A 19,546-nucleotide genomic window follows, 5' to 3' on the forward strand; every position below is an offset into this window, starting at 1 on the left:
GGGTGTTCAATGTATGTAATATTAGTTTGTGTGCGAGTGCAAGGCTTTTATTAACAAGGGCTGTTTCTGTTTCAGGCTTTCACATATGCAGAGACCTAAGTGATAGGTATGTATTTTTGACATCTGTTTTGTTGAAAATTTGTTTAAGTCCTACTAAAAAGGGCACTGTCAAGGTGGAACTATCACTTACATAAAAATGTAGGCATTCATTTGGAAACTGAAGGAAAGCCTTCTTAATAGAATTTCAGACATTTAACGCTGACTTTGATAGTGCCTATTAGTTACTTTATGCAAAAGCTGCAGAAGCATTCAAAGTTGCTTTTTAGTTCCAAGTAATAGCTGTTAATGTAGGTGTTGCTATTGTCTGTGTGCATTTATTATTTCTCCGATTTGCAAAACACTGTATTTTCGAACAAGTACATGTAACTGCTGCTAGCAATTGTCTACTAAGGTCAGCTATTAACTAGAGAAGAGTTCTTGAAGTGTTACCGTATGACCAGTGTAAAGCAACGGACTGAAGCTTTCAAAACTGGAATGATCTTATGCATTAAATAAAGTGCTCTGACATACAGATTTTTTACTGTTAACTGCCATTAGTCTTCTGGATCCAGTTGTGCAGTAGAAAACAGTAGCTGGCTTCCCTTTCTTCCTGGTCATTCTGCTCAGTTGCCCACTGTTACAGTTTTTCTTGAAGCATAGCAGTAAACTGAATGGTTCCATTTATTTTTAAAGCATTTTAAGTGAAGCTGCTCGTTGTGACTGAAGTAGATAGGGAACAATTACATAACCTTGAGGATGGGTATGAGGCAATAAACTTCAGTAGGTGGTGATTTTTACTCAAAAGAGTAACTTGAAGAAACTAGCTTTTAATTATAAACTAAATGAGCCTTGGGGTTTTTTATTGAGGGCAGAATTTAAGTAAAAATATTCTCTCACTAACGCTGGTTCTTGCTCAGAAGGTCATTGAGAGTTGGGACTCCCAAAAACGGGAGCATCCCACAGTCTTACCTCAGCATGGGTGGCAGTACAGGGTTTGCCGTGTGGGTGCTTTGGCCTTCTGGGCTGCCAGGCTCAGCCTCCTCTGGACCAGCCATGTTCATGCACCCCGGTGGAGCTCAGGCAGTTCAGCTCTGCATGGGGCCATGTTTCTGGATGGTTTATTCGAAGCCCTCTGCTGCAGTACCCCTGATGTTAGTCAGGTCTCGCTCGTGCTGTCCCATCCACACTGGGAGACTGTAAAGCTGGCTGAAGTGTACATGGCGACACTGAAGCTAAGGTGATGGATGGTAACTTTAAAGACAGTGGTGCATGTACACACGCTGTCTGGGTATTGCTTGTGTGCACTAACACAGTGAGATGTAGGGGGTGGAAAATTCAGTCCAAAGGCTTCTGGTAAAACAACCTGAATATTCTCATTTTAAGCATGAAAGGAAGGATTTTAGCTTGTTGTTCTCGCAGGCATGTTCTGCTTTAAATTAGTGACTTGTTTTTACCTCTGCCTAACTTCAAGCTTTTTAGAAGATCCCCTGCAAATTACTGGTCTGAGTGGTGTTACTGACATCATTAGGGATCTTGTAGTAGAAGGTGACATGTCTCCGTCAGAGCTGGGCTTTCCAAAAATACAGGATAAGAAAATCTCTGCCTGTTTTTTATTATGCATTAGCTAAATCATTTTAACTCTGGTTGTTACTCTCATAGCTCACACACTGTAAAAATGGAAGCAAGCATGTGATTTGAGTTTATGTCAGTGTGACTAGTATTAGAACTGTTTAATAGCCACTGTTTTACTGGCCATTATTGTCAAATGTGCTAATTGTTTTTTATTATTTTGGTTTTGAAATTCTTTCCTTCCTGCTTGCGTGTCCTACCAGGTATAGACTGGAGCAGAACTCTATATGTACAGCAGATTCAATTCAGCCAAGGGGACTGGAGCATTCTAAAGTGGTTCTGAAAGGCAGAATAGAAATTTCCCATCAGTGGCAAAGCAGCATCAGAAGCTTCCAGCCCCATACTCCAGCTTGTCATGTTCTCCTCCCTGCTGGAGATTTCTGTACCTTCCTGACTGTTATTTATAAAATCAGCTGTGCTCTTTGATGAGATAGGTTGAAATGACAGGTGTTTTCTATGCCTGTTTGTGATACCGCTTGCTTACAAGGCAAAAATACAGCTGTTCAGGATGCCAAACAATCTGTTCTGTTGGTGCAACAGTTCACACCAGCTTAAGATAATGTGTTTCAGGATGGTTTAGTGATTCATTCAAGTAGAGTAGAGTGTTGTGCTCTGGTCTACTTGTTCTAACATGTATTTGAATTTTGAAAGGAGCTTAAGAACTTTAAACCTAAATTGGTGCACAGATCACAACATCTTTCTGATCCTTCGAGAATTCCAAACACGTTAATAATGGGTATGTCAACATATAGATGTTGCTAGCTGTTGTGCAATTATATGAATGTTTTCATAATTACTGAAAATTTCAGAAATGCATTCAAGTAGTGTTTAATCAAGCCTGACCAAAAACCTAAAGACAACTTAATTTCACTTCCTTGTTTTCACATGTGACTGTAAATACTTCTGATAATGACAATTCCCTTTGCCATAAAGTAAATCATATTCAAATATGTCAGAGTTCTTCTGATCCCTTGAGGACTTTCAGTGCTTCAATAGATAAGCTTTCAGTTGAACTGCAGCTACTATGATTATCTCATTTTGCTATGATCATATCTGATGATTCTGGAATTACTAGAGCCAGCCAGTCTTGAAAATGAGAGAAGTTTCAAAAAGGTCTGCAAAAAATCAGGCATTTGAAATTGAAACACTTCTCTTGGAAAATACCGTATTTAATTTTTTGGTCAGTGGTTTTAATTTGACAGTGAAGAAAATACCTGTTACCCTGCTGCTTATGTTAAAGACTACTGCAGATATTTCTGAAAAACTCTGAGGGTAAAGTTACGTTAGCATTTCTTATTGACTGTGTTTTTCTGTTGTTAGTATGCTCTGTTAGAGTTTTTAAAATTACTTTGTATAGACAGACTTGTGATGGAACTCGTAGGTTGAGGGGAGGGAACAAAAGGGATAATAGCATCTCATCAGTCTTTTTTTCTTTTTACATACTTAAACCATACATACTTAAAAATGAAAGATCAAAGCAAAATGACTTGCACTTTTTTCTGTGGTGGTTTTCTTATGAAGTCAATAACAGGTAGTCCACATTCAAAGCTTTGGTCCTATTACCTGAATGTAGTTGATAAATATAAGAAAAAAATTAGGAGACATCTTGGAAATTACTTTTGTGCCAGGATTTTATGAAGCAAAATTTTGCAGAAAAGAAAGTTCCTGTTGTTTGTTACTTAGGCTTTCAGCTGGCTCATAATTTAAAGAGATTGCTGTATTTTTACTGTATTGTGTAGTTGCAATTCTTTGCAATTTAAAGGATATGCTAGATTATTTCCCATTTACATCTGCTCTCAGGGTTCATGATTTTCCTGCTGGACATTCTCAAAGAACAGAGAAGGAGAAGAAGGAGATACAAGCCTGGATGAAAAAAAAGCAAAAGGAAAGAATGAGAGAATATGTGAAGAAACGAGATGAACAGCGACAGAAGGAGCGTAATCCATTCAATCTAAGAAAGAACGTGGTAAGAATAATGGGTATCTTGAAGAGTAACTGTTATGTATTGTACGAGTGTTGATTGTTCAGGTTAGATAATATAAAGGCTGTTGGTGATTTTTTTCCTATTTAATGGGTTCTTTATTTGTATAACTTTATTTCATTGGAGCTGGCCATAGTTCTGTCAGAAGTGATCAGTAAGCGAATACTCCAGTGTTCTTCACAGGCTGCAGTAACGACAACTGCCTGCCCGTGGCAGTTGCAACCTGTCCCCCAGCTCTAGATTCGGGAATTGCAGCCCCGTGACTGTAATGGACATAACTGTAGCATTCACTGATAAGAGCTATATTTTGTCAGGGAGTGGTAACTACAGGAGTTGTGAAGATGTGTTCACATCTTTTTCCATCTTCCCCCACACCTTCCAAAAACACCCACTGAATTTAAAAAGCAGAGTTCAGATGCCAGCATCCTTTACGAACCCAAGAGGACCCATCCTTGTCATTCACACACAAAGAAATGTATGCAATTAAAGAGGGTCAGCAGAGATGTTAGAATATGGCATATATCTCAAGTACCTGATTTATTTTTTTGTTGAAAGCGGGTTTCAATACAGGCTCAGCAAACAGTGTCTTCCCTACCAAAATTTTTTTTAATTTTAAGTTTAATTAGTGAAAACACATTTATGGCCTGATACATCTCTTCTGATCTGCACTGTGCTGGAAATAACTGAAGGGAGGGAAAAAGGTACAAGATTAGTTCAGAAATAAGTTCGTAGTCAGTATGAAGTCTTAAAGTGTCCATTTGTCACCTGGATACCTTTGGAACCTGGAAAGACACTGCTGAGTCAGGGGAAGCTCCAGGGTTACAGAAGATGAGACCTAGCAATAGCAAATATATCCCTATACTTTTTACTCACCAGTTGAATGCAGGGTGTGCTGTAAATTCTTCCATGCTGAAGCTCTACTGCTTTTGCTCCCAAGCAGCAAACATGTGATACAGAGAAGTTTCCAGTTACTAGATAATTCAGTTGTAATCACTTTTGGGGTAACAGATCTCATCTATGAAATACATTTATTTCCCCTGGTTTTAAACAGCCAGAGTTGAACCTGGCTGCTCTCTTGTACATGTGTAGCGAGAAGTGATTCACAAAAAACGGGTCCTGCTTTTCTCCCTCTCCTGTGTTTCCAACCCATGAATATCTACTAGATGCTTTTGTTACAGGTTTTTCTACTGGACTCATTAGATGGAAGGAATCTCAGCTTTTGGTGGGTTTATTTTTAGAAGAAAGCATTAAAAAAACTCAAATTGCACTCTCGCAAACACAGGTCAAAGTGCAACCTTGCCATGTTTTTTTAGGTTAGTTACTGTTAGCAATGTCACTGATTTTTAGGAAACTGAAGATGAGGCCATCTGAGACTTTGAGCTTGACAGTGAAGACATCTCCATAGGAATGTTAGTATTTTAATCATATGAGCTATGGGAAGTGTGACTGCAAACTTTCACTTATTTTGAGAGACTGGCAGTTTATAGAGCCAATATTACCCGAGTTTCCTGGTGGGGACATAAGCTTTCATACTGCTTTTCATTCTGGAGAGTGTCTTAAACAGTAACTTTCAAGTCAAATAGGTCTACATTTTGAGAGCAAGAGATTGGAATGAAACCACAATACAGAATAAGTTAATGATTATTATGCTTTCTTGCACAGCATCATAGTCCTACCTCAAAGGACATTAAATTATTCCAGAAGAAGAAAGAAGAAAAAGACAAGTAAGTTGCTGTAAATGTAACTTGTGGTATTCTTACATGTTGATCTTCTAGTCTGAAGGAAGAGGTATTTTTAACTATTTTGTCTATGAAACTTCAGATATGAATGGCATTTCAACCAAAAGCATAAATAAATCAAGTTTGCTTTACCATTTAGGAAAACTGTGAACATGTTTCATCCTCTGACTGTATTTTTCACTTTCCAAGTATCTTTCACACACACCCCAACATTGAATCATTTATTCTGGCAAATCCATTGTTAATAAATGTTTTAGCTTTTTGCTAATGATCTTAAAAGGGTTAGTATATCTTCTCTGAAGTTGTAAAAATACATTCTTCTTTTCTGATTACCGTGTAGCCTTACAAGACTCACAAACTAGTTGCAATTAGATGAGTGATAGCTTGAGTTAATATGTAATCTTATTTCTCCATAGAGCCCTGTTTTCTGAACATCACAGTGTGAGAATATCCCAGGCACTTTCTCTGATGAATGAAATGTTATCTGAAGCAATGGTGTTACCTGCAAATGAGTGTAGACCATTGTCCAGGACAAGATCACCTCAAGAGTACAGCAGGTGTATAGCATCTGCTAAAAGGTAACAGCTTTAAGCGTTGCACCTGCTGTGATGTATCGGTGTCTTTACCACACTTGAAATTTGTCTGCAATTTCTAGCTAGTTAGTATAGGATTAGCTTGAGAGAAGCTTTATGTTCTGGCAGAATCTGGCAGGTACACTTTGTCTAGATCAGAGGAGTCTTAAGTTTTTGCACCACTCTTCTTATAACCATTAGCGCAGATCTTGGAGGGATCCCTAAAAATGCTTTTCAGAGCACAGAATAAGTCAACTCTGTAATCAATGTAATCAATGTCCTAACCCATTTCACTCAACAGCAATTCCACTGGACTATAGCCAGAAACATAGTTAATGATCCTAAGAGCATCTAGTAACAAGCAAGAAGCAAATAGAACCACTCCTGTGCACACATATAGACTAGTAAGAGTTCAGCAAACTCTAGATTTACTTTCTTCCTTTCTAATTTATTTCATGACCTAGGATTTTACTTGTTCTTTCTTTTGCACTTTGGTGCTTATTGCCCTTTGAGGAGATGGTGATATTTGATTGTTATAAATAGTAAATTTATTCTACTTGATGGCATTAACGTCACGTGTGTGTATATGTAATCCAGGTGAATATTGCAGTATACATTTTCTTCTTCTACATACAGTTTTATGTTCTCCAGAATAATAAGAGGAACTGTGTACTTAGTCTTGTAACTTCCAGACTTAAATATTTCTGCATCTCTTTTTGATAGACAAAGTTCCAGGATAGAGCATTAAACTGAATGTGGTCAGTGCTGTACAGAGCCTGCTGGTCGTGTCCAAGGGCAGTTTAAGTATATCAGCCCTGCCAGAATCAGAAACACTAAGGAATATCATGCAGGAAGCCACTTTAAGATTGGCAGTAACTTTTAAGCATTAAGTTTTCTTGCACCTAAACTGGCTCTTTGTAAAGCCAAATTACTATGTCTTCACTGATTGCCAGCAGTTCTGGTTCTGGTGAGGCTTACTGACCCCACAAGCAACGTGTGATATTGATCCTTAGCTAAGTGGGCTGATGGTAACTTCTGTGACCTTTTTGCCCTGTCTGAAATAAGCTCTGTTAGATCCAAGTTGTGTGGAGGAATGTATGTGGTAAGACAGTGATAACTATTTGGGTTTTGTTACTGGTTTTTCTTGTAGAGGTCATCCAGACAGTCCCAGTCTGTCAGAAAGGAGCAGAATTGCTGCCAAACCCAGCTTCAGTCAAAAAGTACACCATCTCATGCCAGCTCTTGGTTCAACACAGTCCAGGGGTAAGAGCAGAACTTTCTGAATGAAAGCACACACTGAAGATGATCTTCATGTTACTGCCAGATTTTGGGAGGGAGGAACTTCAATACCTCTATAGAAAGGCAAATTTATAATCCTGGAGGTTTCCTGTCCTGAGGCTTTTGCAAGGACTGGTGCTGTCGTTGGCCTGTTAAGTGATGAGAATTGCCTTTCCTTACCATCGCTTTCTAAATCCAAAGTAGCTCAAGTTGCCATAGCAAGAGTACTGTGTAATCCAGGAAGCTAGTTCATAGATTAAAATTTTAAAGTGACTTTTGAGCAGTTTTGATCTATTGCACCTAACAGAGGAAGTGCTTTCTTTGTCTTCCCAGGAAATGCCTCTGTGCTCCCGCAGAAAAGTACTTCCAGAGGAAGAATGAGAAATGCTGCAAACTGTCCTGTTAATTCTAGACAGTGTAAGTGACAAACAGCAATGACATAGTGCTGTTCAGCTACATAATACACGGGAAAACTAAGACACAGAGAACATGTTTCAGAATACATCCTGGATAGAATTTATGGAACACAGGCCTGAGATACAGCATTAGTTTAGAATAATAAAAATAATCCTTTTTCCCCCACATAAAAATCCTTTGCGTTAGAAACTGGCAAAATGTTTTCAGTGGGTACTTCTGTTTACCTCCAGAGTGGTTTTAGCCTGATGGCAGTTCCGAGATTACTGAAGCAAATATGCTAATTTCAGGCTTATGAAGTCAGGAGGGACAGAAGACTTGAGTCTCTTTTTCAGCTGAAACCCACAGAGAGCAAGTTAGTTAGCAGTACAGTACACAAATGTTGTGCCTCTCCCTTATCTTTCTGTGCTTACTTTCTGAGCTCTTTAATGTAGGAATTATCTTTGTTATGCCTTTGTACGTTATCTGTTTAAGATAGTATTTTGTGATAAAGTTAGAGTGGAAAAACTTATGAGTGAAGTTTTTTTTAAAAAAAACAAAACCAGATTCTAGTGATCTTTATTTCCTATGCCTGTCCGTGTAGGTGTGGATCCACAAAAGTTTCCTCACATAAATGTTTCTTCCTAGTCAGATCCTTTAACAGATGCGGGACTTGATTACGAGAGCAGAATTTCTGATCAGACAGAAAAGGATTAAGGAGAGAATCAATCTGAAACTTAAGAAATACTGTGGGTTGATTCCATTCCCCCTTACAGCAGAATTATACTAGTGGGACAATAAGAGATTCTGTTTGGCTAGTCAAATGTCAATTCATTGGAGTTGGCAATGCGGGAAAGGGAGAGAAGCAACAGTAAGCAGATAGGCATTTTTCCTGAATTGCTCACTCACCTCTGTATGTGTGGAAAGTCATTCTCCTGTCCAAATACATTCTCTTTTTAAACTAATAAAAGATGATCTTTCTCTGATTTCATGTCACTGTCTCATATGTGTTTCTCCAGTATATCCCATCACTGCTAAGAATTTCACTAAAGTTCCATGTCTTCTAAAAGCCACAAATACAGGATTTATATAGTTTTATCCCTCTATCAAATAAAGTAGTAATGTCCCTTTTTGGAAACTGCACTACAGGACCTGGATGCTGTAGGCACCGTGTGTAGTCCTGTTCCACTTTGTGTTCTGCCCTGGCAAGACAGGTCAGAGCATGAGGCTGGAAGGACCGGCAGCATTTTCTCACCATAACTCCACAGCATTTCAAGATGACAGGACATGCTAGTTCTGTATGGGTTTACACATAGCTTCAGTTCTTAGAACTTGGAGTTTCTGTTCTTGCTGAAGTTTCAAGACATTCAGAAGAAAATGACAAGAAATGTTACAGTGCTGTTGTTGGCTTGTTTTCTCCTCAGCTGCTGAGCACAGAGTCAGCAGAATGTCAAAACAAAAGCCTGCATATGTTGCTGCTGCAGTTCAGACGGAAGGTGTTGATCAAGAGAGTGATCGAGACGTAGTAAGTCCTTGGACGGTGCCTGATGACATCCAAAGAATACTTCAGGATACTCATGACTCCTTGTTTCAGGTAGAATGTGTGCTTATTTTAGGAATGGTTTGATGCCTGCCATTTAACACTTTGTTTTCTTCTGCATTAGTTGAAATGTGGTTTTCTATTCAAAATGTGTGGGTGGGATAGATGCAGAGGCACATAAATGGTGGTGATTCAACAGAAACACATTTTTTCTTTAAAAGCAAAGTCATTCTTCTGAGCCTTGAAAATCAGTGTTCTTTGTAACAGCTCCGTAGGTGTGTTGTCTGCCTAGGCAGCAGACACTAATGGGCGTGCATAAACAGGAAAATAAATTGCATTTATTGCAGAATAATCAGATACATAACTTGATTAGGAGAGGTTTCAAAGCAGTGGGGTGATACCTACACAGAGGTCTTGTTCACGAATGACATGCAGTGACTCAGCTCATCTTCTTTTCCTCCAGTAGGCGTCTGCACTGCATCCTGTGAGTTTCTCTCCTCTCGGCATTGTGGACACTGATGGTGTTTCTGAAAGCACGGGAAGTATCCTCAGCAAACTGGACTGGAATGCAGTCGAGGCTATGGTAGCAGATGTGGAAGAGAAGTGAAAAAAAATTCTCAGCTGCTGTGCACTTCCAGTTACTGGTGTTTGGTTTCATTAATAATTGTTGTACTTAAAATGGATTGAGGCTTGCATTGGTGTTCTTCTTAAGCAGCACAGAAATTCTTACTGTTTTCGGTCTTGCCTAGACGAAATGCAATTCCTTAACATGTAGTTTGCATTCCATATGTCTTCAGGTCAACAAGAACTAAATACAGTTGTAAATGTAGACCAGCACTCCTAAACAAGAACAACTGGGTCAGCTACTTTACCTAAAAACATACATATGTAAAAAGTTCTATTTTAACAGCTCTGCACAACTGGTTTACCTTTTGTATTTAGTATTTAACGTCATTATGGATGAAGTTATTTTTGTAACTTAACAGTTGCAATAAACTGATCTAACAAAACTGAGTTTATTAGTTTCTGCTGTAAAGTGATTTACGCATGGAGTGCTGTTGCTGCTGTGTAGCGCTATGACTGCACAAGTGTGTCCACACAAATTACCCTGGTATTTTAAACCCACCTTACTTGTACAATAGTTCAGAGAAATCTTAGAAGAGTTTGAGTGATTGATAGAAAGAAGTACAAATAGTCAGGCAGCAATAAACGGAACACAGACTTTTGTTAGCAAAATCAGACACTGGTATAAGACACTAAGGATACGTATTTACTGAGGTAAGGAAAAATACCACGTTCATCTATATAGTGCTGTTCTGTTAGAGCTGTTCTGGCAGCCCCCACATGTTTGTAGAAAAATTTCCCATATGTTTACTAGTCACCAGTTAGTTATGGTAGCCTGAAGAGATGCAGGTGTGGTGACTCCAAACAGCAGTAATTTTTATTTTTGTAGTGAAGAAATCTGAAATTTTCATGGAAGTCAAAAGTGTGTTAATTTCCAGTGGTTAATTACTGTCACCCAATACTGTAATATTAAAAAAAAAGAAAAAAGGGTATGTTTCCAAGTGAAGCAGCATCATGACAAACATCAAGAGGCATTGTTCAAAGAAACATATACACATATATCAGGATAATACTGACAGTTTCTGTGGGCTGAGATATCAAAACCAGTGGTGTATGTTTAGCAGTCCCCAAAACCTGCTTCAGCTTGTCCCACAGTAATGGCCAGAGTGCAAAACTTGGTACTGGGAGTGATCATCTCCAAATGAAAATGGCAAACCTTCAGAGGGCCAGTCCAAAGCATGAAACTGCCTTCACACAGTCTCGAACTGTCTTTCTCCAGCCTTTGTTTTGGGTGATAGTTACAGAATCACAGTCGGGGCTAATGGACATGCTGCGATGCACAAACACATTAATCCTTTGAAAAGACACTCTCCAGGCAAGACTGGAGATAACAAACATGGTAGTTTGCTAGCAGTTGAGTTATACAGGTTACCAAGACAGTGTACCTGTTTGCCTAGGGGGCCTTACTTGTTTGTAAAGAAAACTAGAGGATTCAGATCTGGACAGTAGATGTCTGAAGATGAAAATGTTGTGGGGGAGGAAATGCAGAGCGAGGTGGAAGAATGCTGTTTATTAAAAAGGTGTTGAAGACGTTTGAAGGACCATTACAGTCTTTCATCACGTATCCCTTAATGCTGAGATGTGGTGCAGCGCTCTCAGATATGAATGAAAGAAGGATCATTCCTTACGGAAGGGTTGCAGGAGTAAGATGGCTCATCCACTTTCTTCAAGCAGTGTATCTCACGGCGCTAAAGGAACTGAAAACGGAGATGAGCAGTTCATTCCATTTTAACAGTGTGAAGGAAATCCTTTCTTTAACTGCCTTCTGATCCAAAGCATCGCAAATGACTGAAGGGCAGAGAGGCAGTTCAAAGCCCTCCCAGACACAAGGTCGGAGCCAAACTGGCACTTTGCTGGAGACGACGGAAGCAGGTGCCTGGGCAGAGCTGCACCTGCGGAGCCCAAGCAGTAAGAAAATCCACTCCGATACATGGGAATAAGATCATCGAGAACTCTCTTCTCAAGCCTGCTGCTTCCACAGATGGACGTTTCCTTGCACTTTCTCTTCATCTATGATTCTTTTCTTTTTAGGGCCACAGGTGGAACTTTTCAGTATGTTTTTTCTGAGAGGAAGACCTTTTACTCCGCTGATCTCTAAATAAAACTTTGAAATACAAATTAAGAAATAACTCCGGGAGGTGTCTGCTGTCATGGAAGCTATGAGGATCAAACAAGTAAAACACTATTAAATTCAGACCTAAAATCTTCCATCCTTTTAGAAACAAATTAAAATGTGTTTTTTCTGTAATGTCTCAGTAAAGATTTCTAGTCAAAATGCAGCTGTGTATGTATCTACAAATTCCACTTTTTTACAATTTAGCTACCTTACTATTTTCGTACTTTTCAGGATCAAAGTCTCTCTTGCAGAGTTGAAATAGAAGCTAATGCTCCTGTTCAAATTTGAAAGCTTAAGATTCTTCACAAGCACCAAACTACAGAAGACAATACTTTGGAAAAGAAATAAGTTGGTAAATACCATTTTCCTTCTTCATTCAGCTTGCTTTCTATATGCTAATTATGTTTTGGAGTCTGCTTCGTCATATTTGCCATCCTTTTTTTTTTTTTTTTTGGTAATGGACTCTTAACTCTGCAGATCATAGAACAGAATCATGGAATGGTTTGGGTTGGAAGGGACCTGTGAGGGCCAGCTAGTCCAACACACACACACACACACACACACACACACACCAATCAGCAGGGACATCTTCAGCCAAATCAGGTTGCTCAAAGCCCCCTACAGCCTGTCCTTCAGTGTTTCCAGGGATGGAGCATCCACCATCTCTCTGGGCAACCTGTCCCACTGTTTTTCACCACCCTCGTGGTAAAAACAAATGTCTTCTTTACATCTCCTCTGAATCTACCCTGGTTTAGTTTCAAACCATTACTCCTCGTCCTGTCGCTACAGGCCCTACTAAAAAGTCTGTCCCCAGCTTTCTCATAAGCCCCCTTTAAGAACTGAAAGGCTGCAGTAAGGTCTCCCCAGAGCCTTCTTTTCGCCAGGCTGAACGACCCCAACTCTCAGCCTGTCCTCACGGGAGAGGTGCTCCAGCCCTCTGGTCATCTTTGTGTCCCTCCTGTGGACCCACTCCAACAGGTCCGTGTCTTCCCTGCGCTGAGGGCTGCAGAGCTGGATGCAGTACCCCTGTGGGGTCCCACCAGAGCGGAGCAGAGGGGCACAGTCACCTCCCTCGCCCTGCTGGCCACGCTGCCTTTGGTGCAGCCCAGGGTACGGTCGGCTTTCTGGGCTGCGAGTGGGCGTTGCTGGGCCACGTCCAGCTTTTCACCCACTAGTAACCCCCAATCCTTCCCTACAGGGCTGCCCCAGCCTGTACTGATGGCCAGGGTTGTCCCAGCCCAGGTGCGGGACCTTGCACTTGGCCTTGTTGAACCTCATGAGGTTCCCATGGGCCCATTTCTCAAGCCTGTCCCCCTGGATGGCATCCTGTCCCTCAGGCGTGTCAGCTGCACCGCTCAGCTTGGTGTCGTCTGAAAACCTGCTGAGTGTGCACTTGATCCCCCCGTCTGTGACACCGAGGAAGATACTAAACAGCACTGCTCCCAGTAGAGACCCCTGAGGGACACCACTCGTCACTGATCTCCATCCAGGGAGCCATTGACCGCTACTTCCTGGATGCAACATCCAGCCAATTCTTTATCTTCCAAACAGTCCACCCACCAAAGCCGTCTCTGCAGTTCAGAGAGAAGGATATTGTTGGGGACCTTGTCAAAGGCCTTACGGAAGTCCAGCAGATGACATCCGAGCTCTTCTCTTGCCGGCTGATGTAGTCGCTCCGTCGTAGAAGGCCACCGGGTTGGTCAGGCAGGGCCTGCCCTTGGTGAAGCCATGCTGGCTGTCTTGAATCACCTCCCTGCCCTCCACAGGTCTTAGCGAGCTTCTAGAAGAGTCTGTTCCACGACCTTCTCAGGCACAGAGGGGAGGCTGGCAGGTCAGTAGATCCCCAGGGCCCTCCCGTCTACCCTTGGTAAAAATGGGTGCAATGCTGCCCTTTTGCCAGTCTCCGGGGACTTCACCTGACTGCCAGGACCTTTCAAATACCATGGAAAGCAGCTTGGCAACCCCATCAGCCCATTCCCTCAGGACTCTGGGATGCATCTTGTCAGATCCCATAAACCTCTGTATTTTCAGGTTCTTCAGGGGGGTCTTGAACCTGTTTTTCTCTTACAGTGGGAGGGACTTTGCTCCCCCACTCCCTGCCTTGAGGTCCATCTACTTGAGACGCGTGGGAAGAGAGACTGCCAGTGAAGTGTGAGTGAAAGAAGTTTTTGAGTTCCTCAGCCTTGTCATCATCATCGTTACCAGTTTGCCAGTTGTGTTCATCGGGGGGGTACAACTTCTTTGATGTTCCTTCTCTGGCTGATGTGCCTGCAGAAGCCTTTCTGAACTATTCTGTGCCTCCCTTGCCAAGTTCAGCTCCAGCTGCGCTGTGGCTTGAGTGACCCCATCCCAGCACAACTGGGCAGTGTCCCTATACTCTTCCCGGGGTACCTGTCCCTGCTTCCACCACCTGTGCATTTCCTCTCGCCCTTTAGTTTGACCAGCAGGTATGTTCTCCCCTTCACCTGCAGCCTGATACTCCTTTGACAGGCTTCCTCGGGTTTCCTCTGTAATTCTCCCCTCTGCTACTGTCCTTATTAATTCTTGACCCTGACTCACAAAATGCCTCTCCCTTCTTCTGCCAGCGAAGAAAACAGCGGTTTTCTTTCTTCATCAGGTTCTTACACAAATGTGACTTCCACGTGGTAGTTGTCCAGGTATCTGATGATGTTTTGCGGCCTGTGATTCTCTGGACCCATAATGATACCACCAAGACTAAGTTCTGAGGGCAGGAAATTAAAAAGGAGCAGAAGTAGGAGATCAAAAACCAGTAAAATGCAATTTATCAGAGGAAAAAAGAGCAAACAAGCAATTCTGATAAACCTTATATTGCATTTGTTCATGTAACAGTCATATTCTTCCCTACCTCCCTCTGGACTTTTGCCAGAAATTTGGCAACAGCCCTGCATGTGCCTCTTACAAAGTTCGGAAGTTACCTGTTTGATGCTTTTGTTCACAGGTTTGTCTGCGTTGCACACCACGTACAGAAATGCTGTTCCAACACAGGAAGAACAGGCTCAAAATACAAAGTGATCTTCCTTGTAGCAGCTATTTCCTCATCTGCTAGTGCTCCTGGGAAGCAGAAAGTAAACATTTCTCACCTTCCCCACACTGAACATTAAATGTCATTGCCATGATCAGCAATAACTCGGCCTGTATCTGAAAATGTCTGCATGGAAACGCGGCATTTAATAACTCGTGTCTAACAAGCTTTATATAAAGACCAGTGAGTCTGGTCAGGAGTGGAAGCAGCACAGCCTGACACGTAGGCTCTTTCTTGCCATTTCTAAGCACTGCAGAACCAAAATGCATGGAAGAAAGAAACCCAAATCAATCTGTTATGCTGACATCTGTCTTTCATAAGCATGTAGATCGCATTGGTGTCCCTTCAAAAGCATCACATTCCTCTCCATCCAAGAGAAATCCTCCAATATACCCCAGGTGAGCCCCGTATTAAAATTTGCTGTTAAGCAGTCAGGAAAGCAATACCTTAGTTATTGTACGTTGCACCAAATAAAAGTGATTGATGTTTTTCTCAAGTGGGAGGGAAGCAGAGCTGTTTCTTCCAAGTAGTGAAGGGTTCTGTTGCATCAAGAAGCCCCACAACCTGTCTTTCATTAGCTCCAGACTAAATTGGAAAGTTTTGCTTATGCAGCAGCTGATGATCACAACAACTTCAGGACCTTCTGCCAGGACGAAGGGCTGCAAGCAGAAGGTCTTCCAGGTAAGCTTGTGCTCTGAGGATGGGCGATACCATACAACTCAGGCTATGGACTGTCGTTTCTGTTATTTTGGACTTACTTCAAAGTAATTTTACTATTGGAAAAAAATGAATAGATTCTCGAATTGGTTGCTTATTTCTTTAACAAATAACAAGACAGTAGTCCTCTCCCCATAAATTACTCTGAAGATAAAGAGCCCATGAAACAGCAGTCTCTCTCTCTCACAGCAGTTCTCCAGGTAACAATATATTGGTTCGTAGCCCATACCTGAAGAAAGCCCAGATGAAAGACTATACTTTTTCAGCCTCCCAAAGTTGAGTTCTTAACATTGAACTGCCAGCAAAGGAGTTCAGTTTCCCTCCCAGTTGAAGGAGAAAACTCCCCAGTGTTCTACCTTCTGCAGCAAAAGGCCTTTTCGTCACTGGGTTGTGATGAACAAAGATGTATGAGCTTATTTCTTGTGCTCTGAGGCACATGCCTCTTACAAAATATCTTAAGAGCATAGCCTTGTTTTTGTTGTTTTGTTTTCATAGCAGTGAGCTGTCATTTCTATTTTACTGAATGCAAAACAACCTGGTGTTGTGCTGCTATGAGCAGAAGCTCTGTTCTGCAAAATGCAGCTCAGACATTCTTCCCCAGCCGTGAATTTCCACAGGTCACCAAAGAGCTCTGAGAGAAGAAAAACATGTCCCAGCGATAAGTGGGCAGAGGGATGTAAATCTCTGTCTCTTATTCTCTAACTAGACTAGAGCAGGTTTCTGTGAAGTCAATCTTGAAAAGCATAGAAAGCTTCCTTCTGTCATCCAGGCTTTTCAGAAAAGGTTCCTTGTTTTAAAACACTTTATGTGCTGGCTGATTTTGGCTCCTGGTGTAAGAAAATTTAATTATTACAACAATATTGGCATTCTTAGTTTCCAGGCATGCAGTGAAGACCCTTCCACATCTCAAGAACTGCATCAGCAGCAAATAATAGTATCATGGAGTTGGGCTGCTTTTACTTAGAAAAATAAGATGCAGCCACCTCAGCAATGCTCTGCAAACAAAAAAGTTTAGAATTGATTTAAAATCCTTAACTCAGGGCAGGTGGCTACACTGGTCTTCCTGATGATTGAGATGAATTCTATCATAAGAACAGATTTCAAGTCAGTGTAGACACAGCAGAATGATGCAAATCCAAGCCATGCTTTTGAGTCCAAGAGGAGCATTTTTAACACATACAAACAGGTTCGATACTGTCTGAGTTGCAGTATTTTGATGTTGTGATCATTCTCCTCTGAGAGTGTAACAGTTGGGAGGGAACAGTAGGTGATGATTTCACAGGAGGCAGGTCAAAACAATGTATCTTCAAAAAAAGATTTTCATGTCTTGGGAGCAAACAATGCTCCTCTGTATTAAAAAATCCTTATCTGTACAAATGTTCTCTTGTGAATCAGTTAAAGTAATTCCCTTTTTTTTTTTTTTTTTTTTGAGCAATGCTGATGTCATTGGATTTCCCTCTAGTATCCCATGAGCAGAGGGACGTCCAGAATTAGTATGGACATAGCGGCATGCTGAGATGAATGGGAACACCTCTTCCTCTTTTGACTTACAGCAGGAAAACTAGCAAGTAAGTTTTGGAAGATCTCCGAAAGGCTTGGCAGAGGTAGTGTACTGGCTCTGACTGCAAGATGAAAGCAGAACAGGAACACTTACCCTGGCAAAGCCACCAATAAACGGCAACTATCCTCAGTGAGAGCAAGTAACCCTTGGTCCCACCAGAAAAATTATCAGAGCATTGTCCATCTGTGAAAAGAAGAGCGGAGCACACTTGCGTGGCAGCTTGCAGTTGGCTGACCCTTGGACTGAAGGGCTGACTCCCAACCGGGTTTTCCTGTACTCCGTGACGGTGGCATCCATCTGTGTTCCAAGTGTCTGCTGGAGAGAGATGCAGAAGGAGGGAGGGAGGAAGGAAGGGAAAAATTAATATTAGCACACAGTTCTGTCTTCGTGAGAGAACTTCTGATTTATCTGCTTGCATGTTAACGAAAAGGCTCTGCACAGAAGCCAGACTGGGTATGTTGTGAAACAGGTCAGCTGCAGGAAGGTGGACATACCAATTAGTTAAGAAAATACGTATGGAAATACAGAGGAGGAAAATGTGGGAAATTGAATACATGTATATATAATCTAATGCATACTCAGATTAACCTAATAGAAAAATGAGAAATGGAGGGAAAGCATTTTAAAAAGAAGGGTTGGCTTTTTAGAACAGCTTAAGTGGGACAAGCTACAGCAATTTCCATTTTCCTAAAGCACAGTCAACACTTTTTGGAGTCCCACCTGAGGGATGCCACATTTCCTTTAACAATCTGGTAGTGAGACATTCCCATCTGACTGAAAGATACTGAAGTTTCACACCTTTAAGCGTAATATTACTTCATTCATTTAAATCATATAAAGAGTCTTACAAACTTGAACTTAGAGAACCTTTTTATAAGGAGGGCTGTTTGAAACCATTTTTTCTATGTTTTGAGCTTCATTTCCTTGCTTTTTACATCCTAATACATGCTTTCGTACTTAGTTTCTTTGGTAGCTTCAGTCAGAATGCTTAAAAAAACAAAGCTAACTTTTTCTAGAAAAAAAACTTTCTTCCAGGAAGTTTAAATTTAAAAAAAGAAAAAGAAAACAAACCCAAAAGCAAACAAACAAACAAAAAAACCCCAACCAAAAACACAAAACCAAAAAATAATAAAAAAAACCCCAAACAAACCCAAACCACAAACCTAACACTAAAACAGAGATTGAAAACAGCACCCACCACCGACCAAAAACCCCTGAGGAAACAGAAGAATTAAAATAGGAAGATGAAAAATATAAAGCTACGGAAGTAAGAAGATACTACATTGACAATCTGTTCGTTAGTATAAAATCTTGATTAATGAGGGACTGGGAGGGTGGTGAAGAAAATGGTGCTTTACACCGGCTGCCTGTAGCTGTGCATCTTCAGCAGAGGTCTGCACAGCTCTGCAGGAGGGACTACTTAAAGGGAGATGTTTGAACAAAGGGGCTGCACGCTGTCCTGGTTTCAGCTGGGATACAGTTAATTTTCTTCTCAGTCAAATCATGTGAAAAGACAGCTTAAAATACACAGGGCTGGCATCTGTATTTTGTTTCCAAAAATAATGCCTCAGCAAAGAAAGAGAAAGAGGTGTATTCCACAGGGAACATACAAGGAAAAGTGGTTGCATTTTGGTCACGGTCACACCTTCTGACGGTGGAAGAGGGTATGTTCAGCCGTGGAAGAAGTTACTTTAAAGATCCTGCACAGCTTCAACAAATGGTGTGTGGCATTGGAACACGTACATAACTAAGTCTGCACTACAGCTGGTAAAATTTTGTAAGAAAAAGGAACAAATCTTCATTAATACCTACTACCCGCACAATACACACAACCCTGAAACTTGCTTTTGAAATCATACTGCACGGTTTTATGTAAGGCAGAAGAAGTAAGGCTGCCCTGATCCTCAGCTGGAGTGTTTTTGGATAAGCTAAAGTAATGGAAGGGCTTTTCTTCTTCTGACATATAAAGACACAACAAATAGAAGGAAGCTGAAGTACTTGAAAAGGTCCCACTGAGAGAAATGTGTGCCTTGCGGTGACCAGCTATGTGCACCCTGCTAATCGTCCCCCTTACTTGTGGTGTTCTGGTTTTAAAATACCACTGATACTTTGAGACAGCAGTAGACCTGCTGGAGGAACACGTTATTGAAGGAGTAAGTTTCTGCCTTTCCAGAAACCTCTGACAACTGGACCCAAGTTAAGACATCACAGATGCTGATTTTGACAAAGTGAATTCTAGAAAGATTTTTTTTGTTATTAAAATTCTGAGTTTTGTGACCTGCTACTGAGCTGGTCAGAGCTGAGAATTTTATAC

The 19,546-nt window shown here is 41.1% G+C and overlaps 1 protein-coding gene across 1 annotated transcript in view; it reads left to right on the forward strand.

The window, feature by feature from the left end:
* The window catches only part of CPLANE1 (ciliogenesis and planar polarity effector complex subunit 1), a 65,852-nt gene extending 55,667 nt beyond the window's left edge, over nt 1-10,185 (forward strand). Inside the window, exons 43-51 of the mRNA XM_056324578.1 lie at nt 76-106; nt 1,511-1,640; nt 3,431-3,634; nt 5,312-5,373; nt 5,805-5,966; nt 7,111-7,223; nt 7,572-7,655; nt 9,056-9,225; nt 9,638-10,185. Coding sequence (XP_056180553.1) covers nt 76-106; nt 1,511-1,640; nt 3,431-3,634; nt 5,312-5,373; nt 5,805-5,966; nt 7,111-7,223; nt 7,572-7,655; nt 9,056-9,225; nt 9,638-9,778 — 1,097 coding nt within the window. The 3' untranslated portion in view covers nt 9,779-10,185. The remainder of the gene's footprint in view (nt 1-75; nt 107-1,510; nt 1,641-3,430; nt 3,635-5,311; nt 5,374-5,804; nt 5,967-7,110; nt 7,224-7,571; nt 7,656-9,055; nt 9,226-9,637) is intronic.
* The last annotated feature ends 9,361 nt before the right edge of the window (nt 10,186-19,546 follow it).

Source organism: Falco biarmicus, chromosome Z (assembly GCF_023638135.1).
Source record: "Falco biarmicus isolate bFalBia1 chromosome Z, bFalBia1.pri, whole genome shotgun sequence".
Lineage (NCBI taxonomy): Eukaryota > Metazoa > Chordata > Aves > Falconiformes > Falconidae > Falco > Falco biarmicus.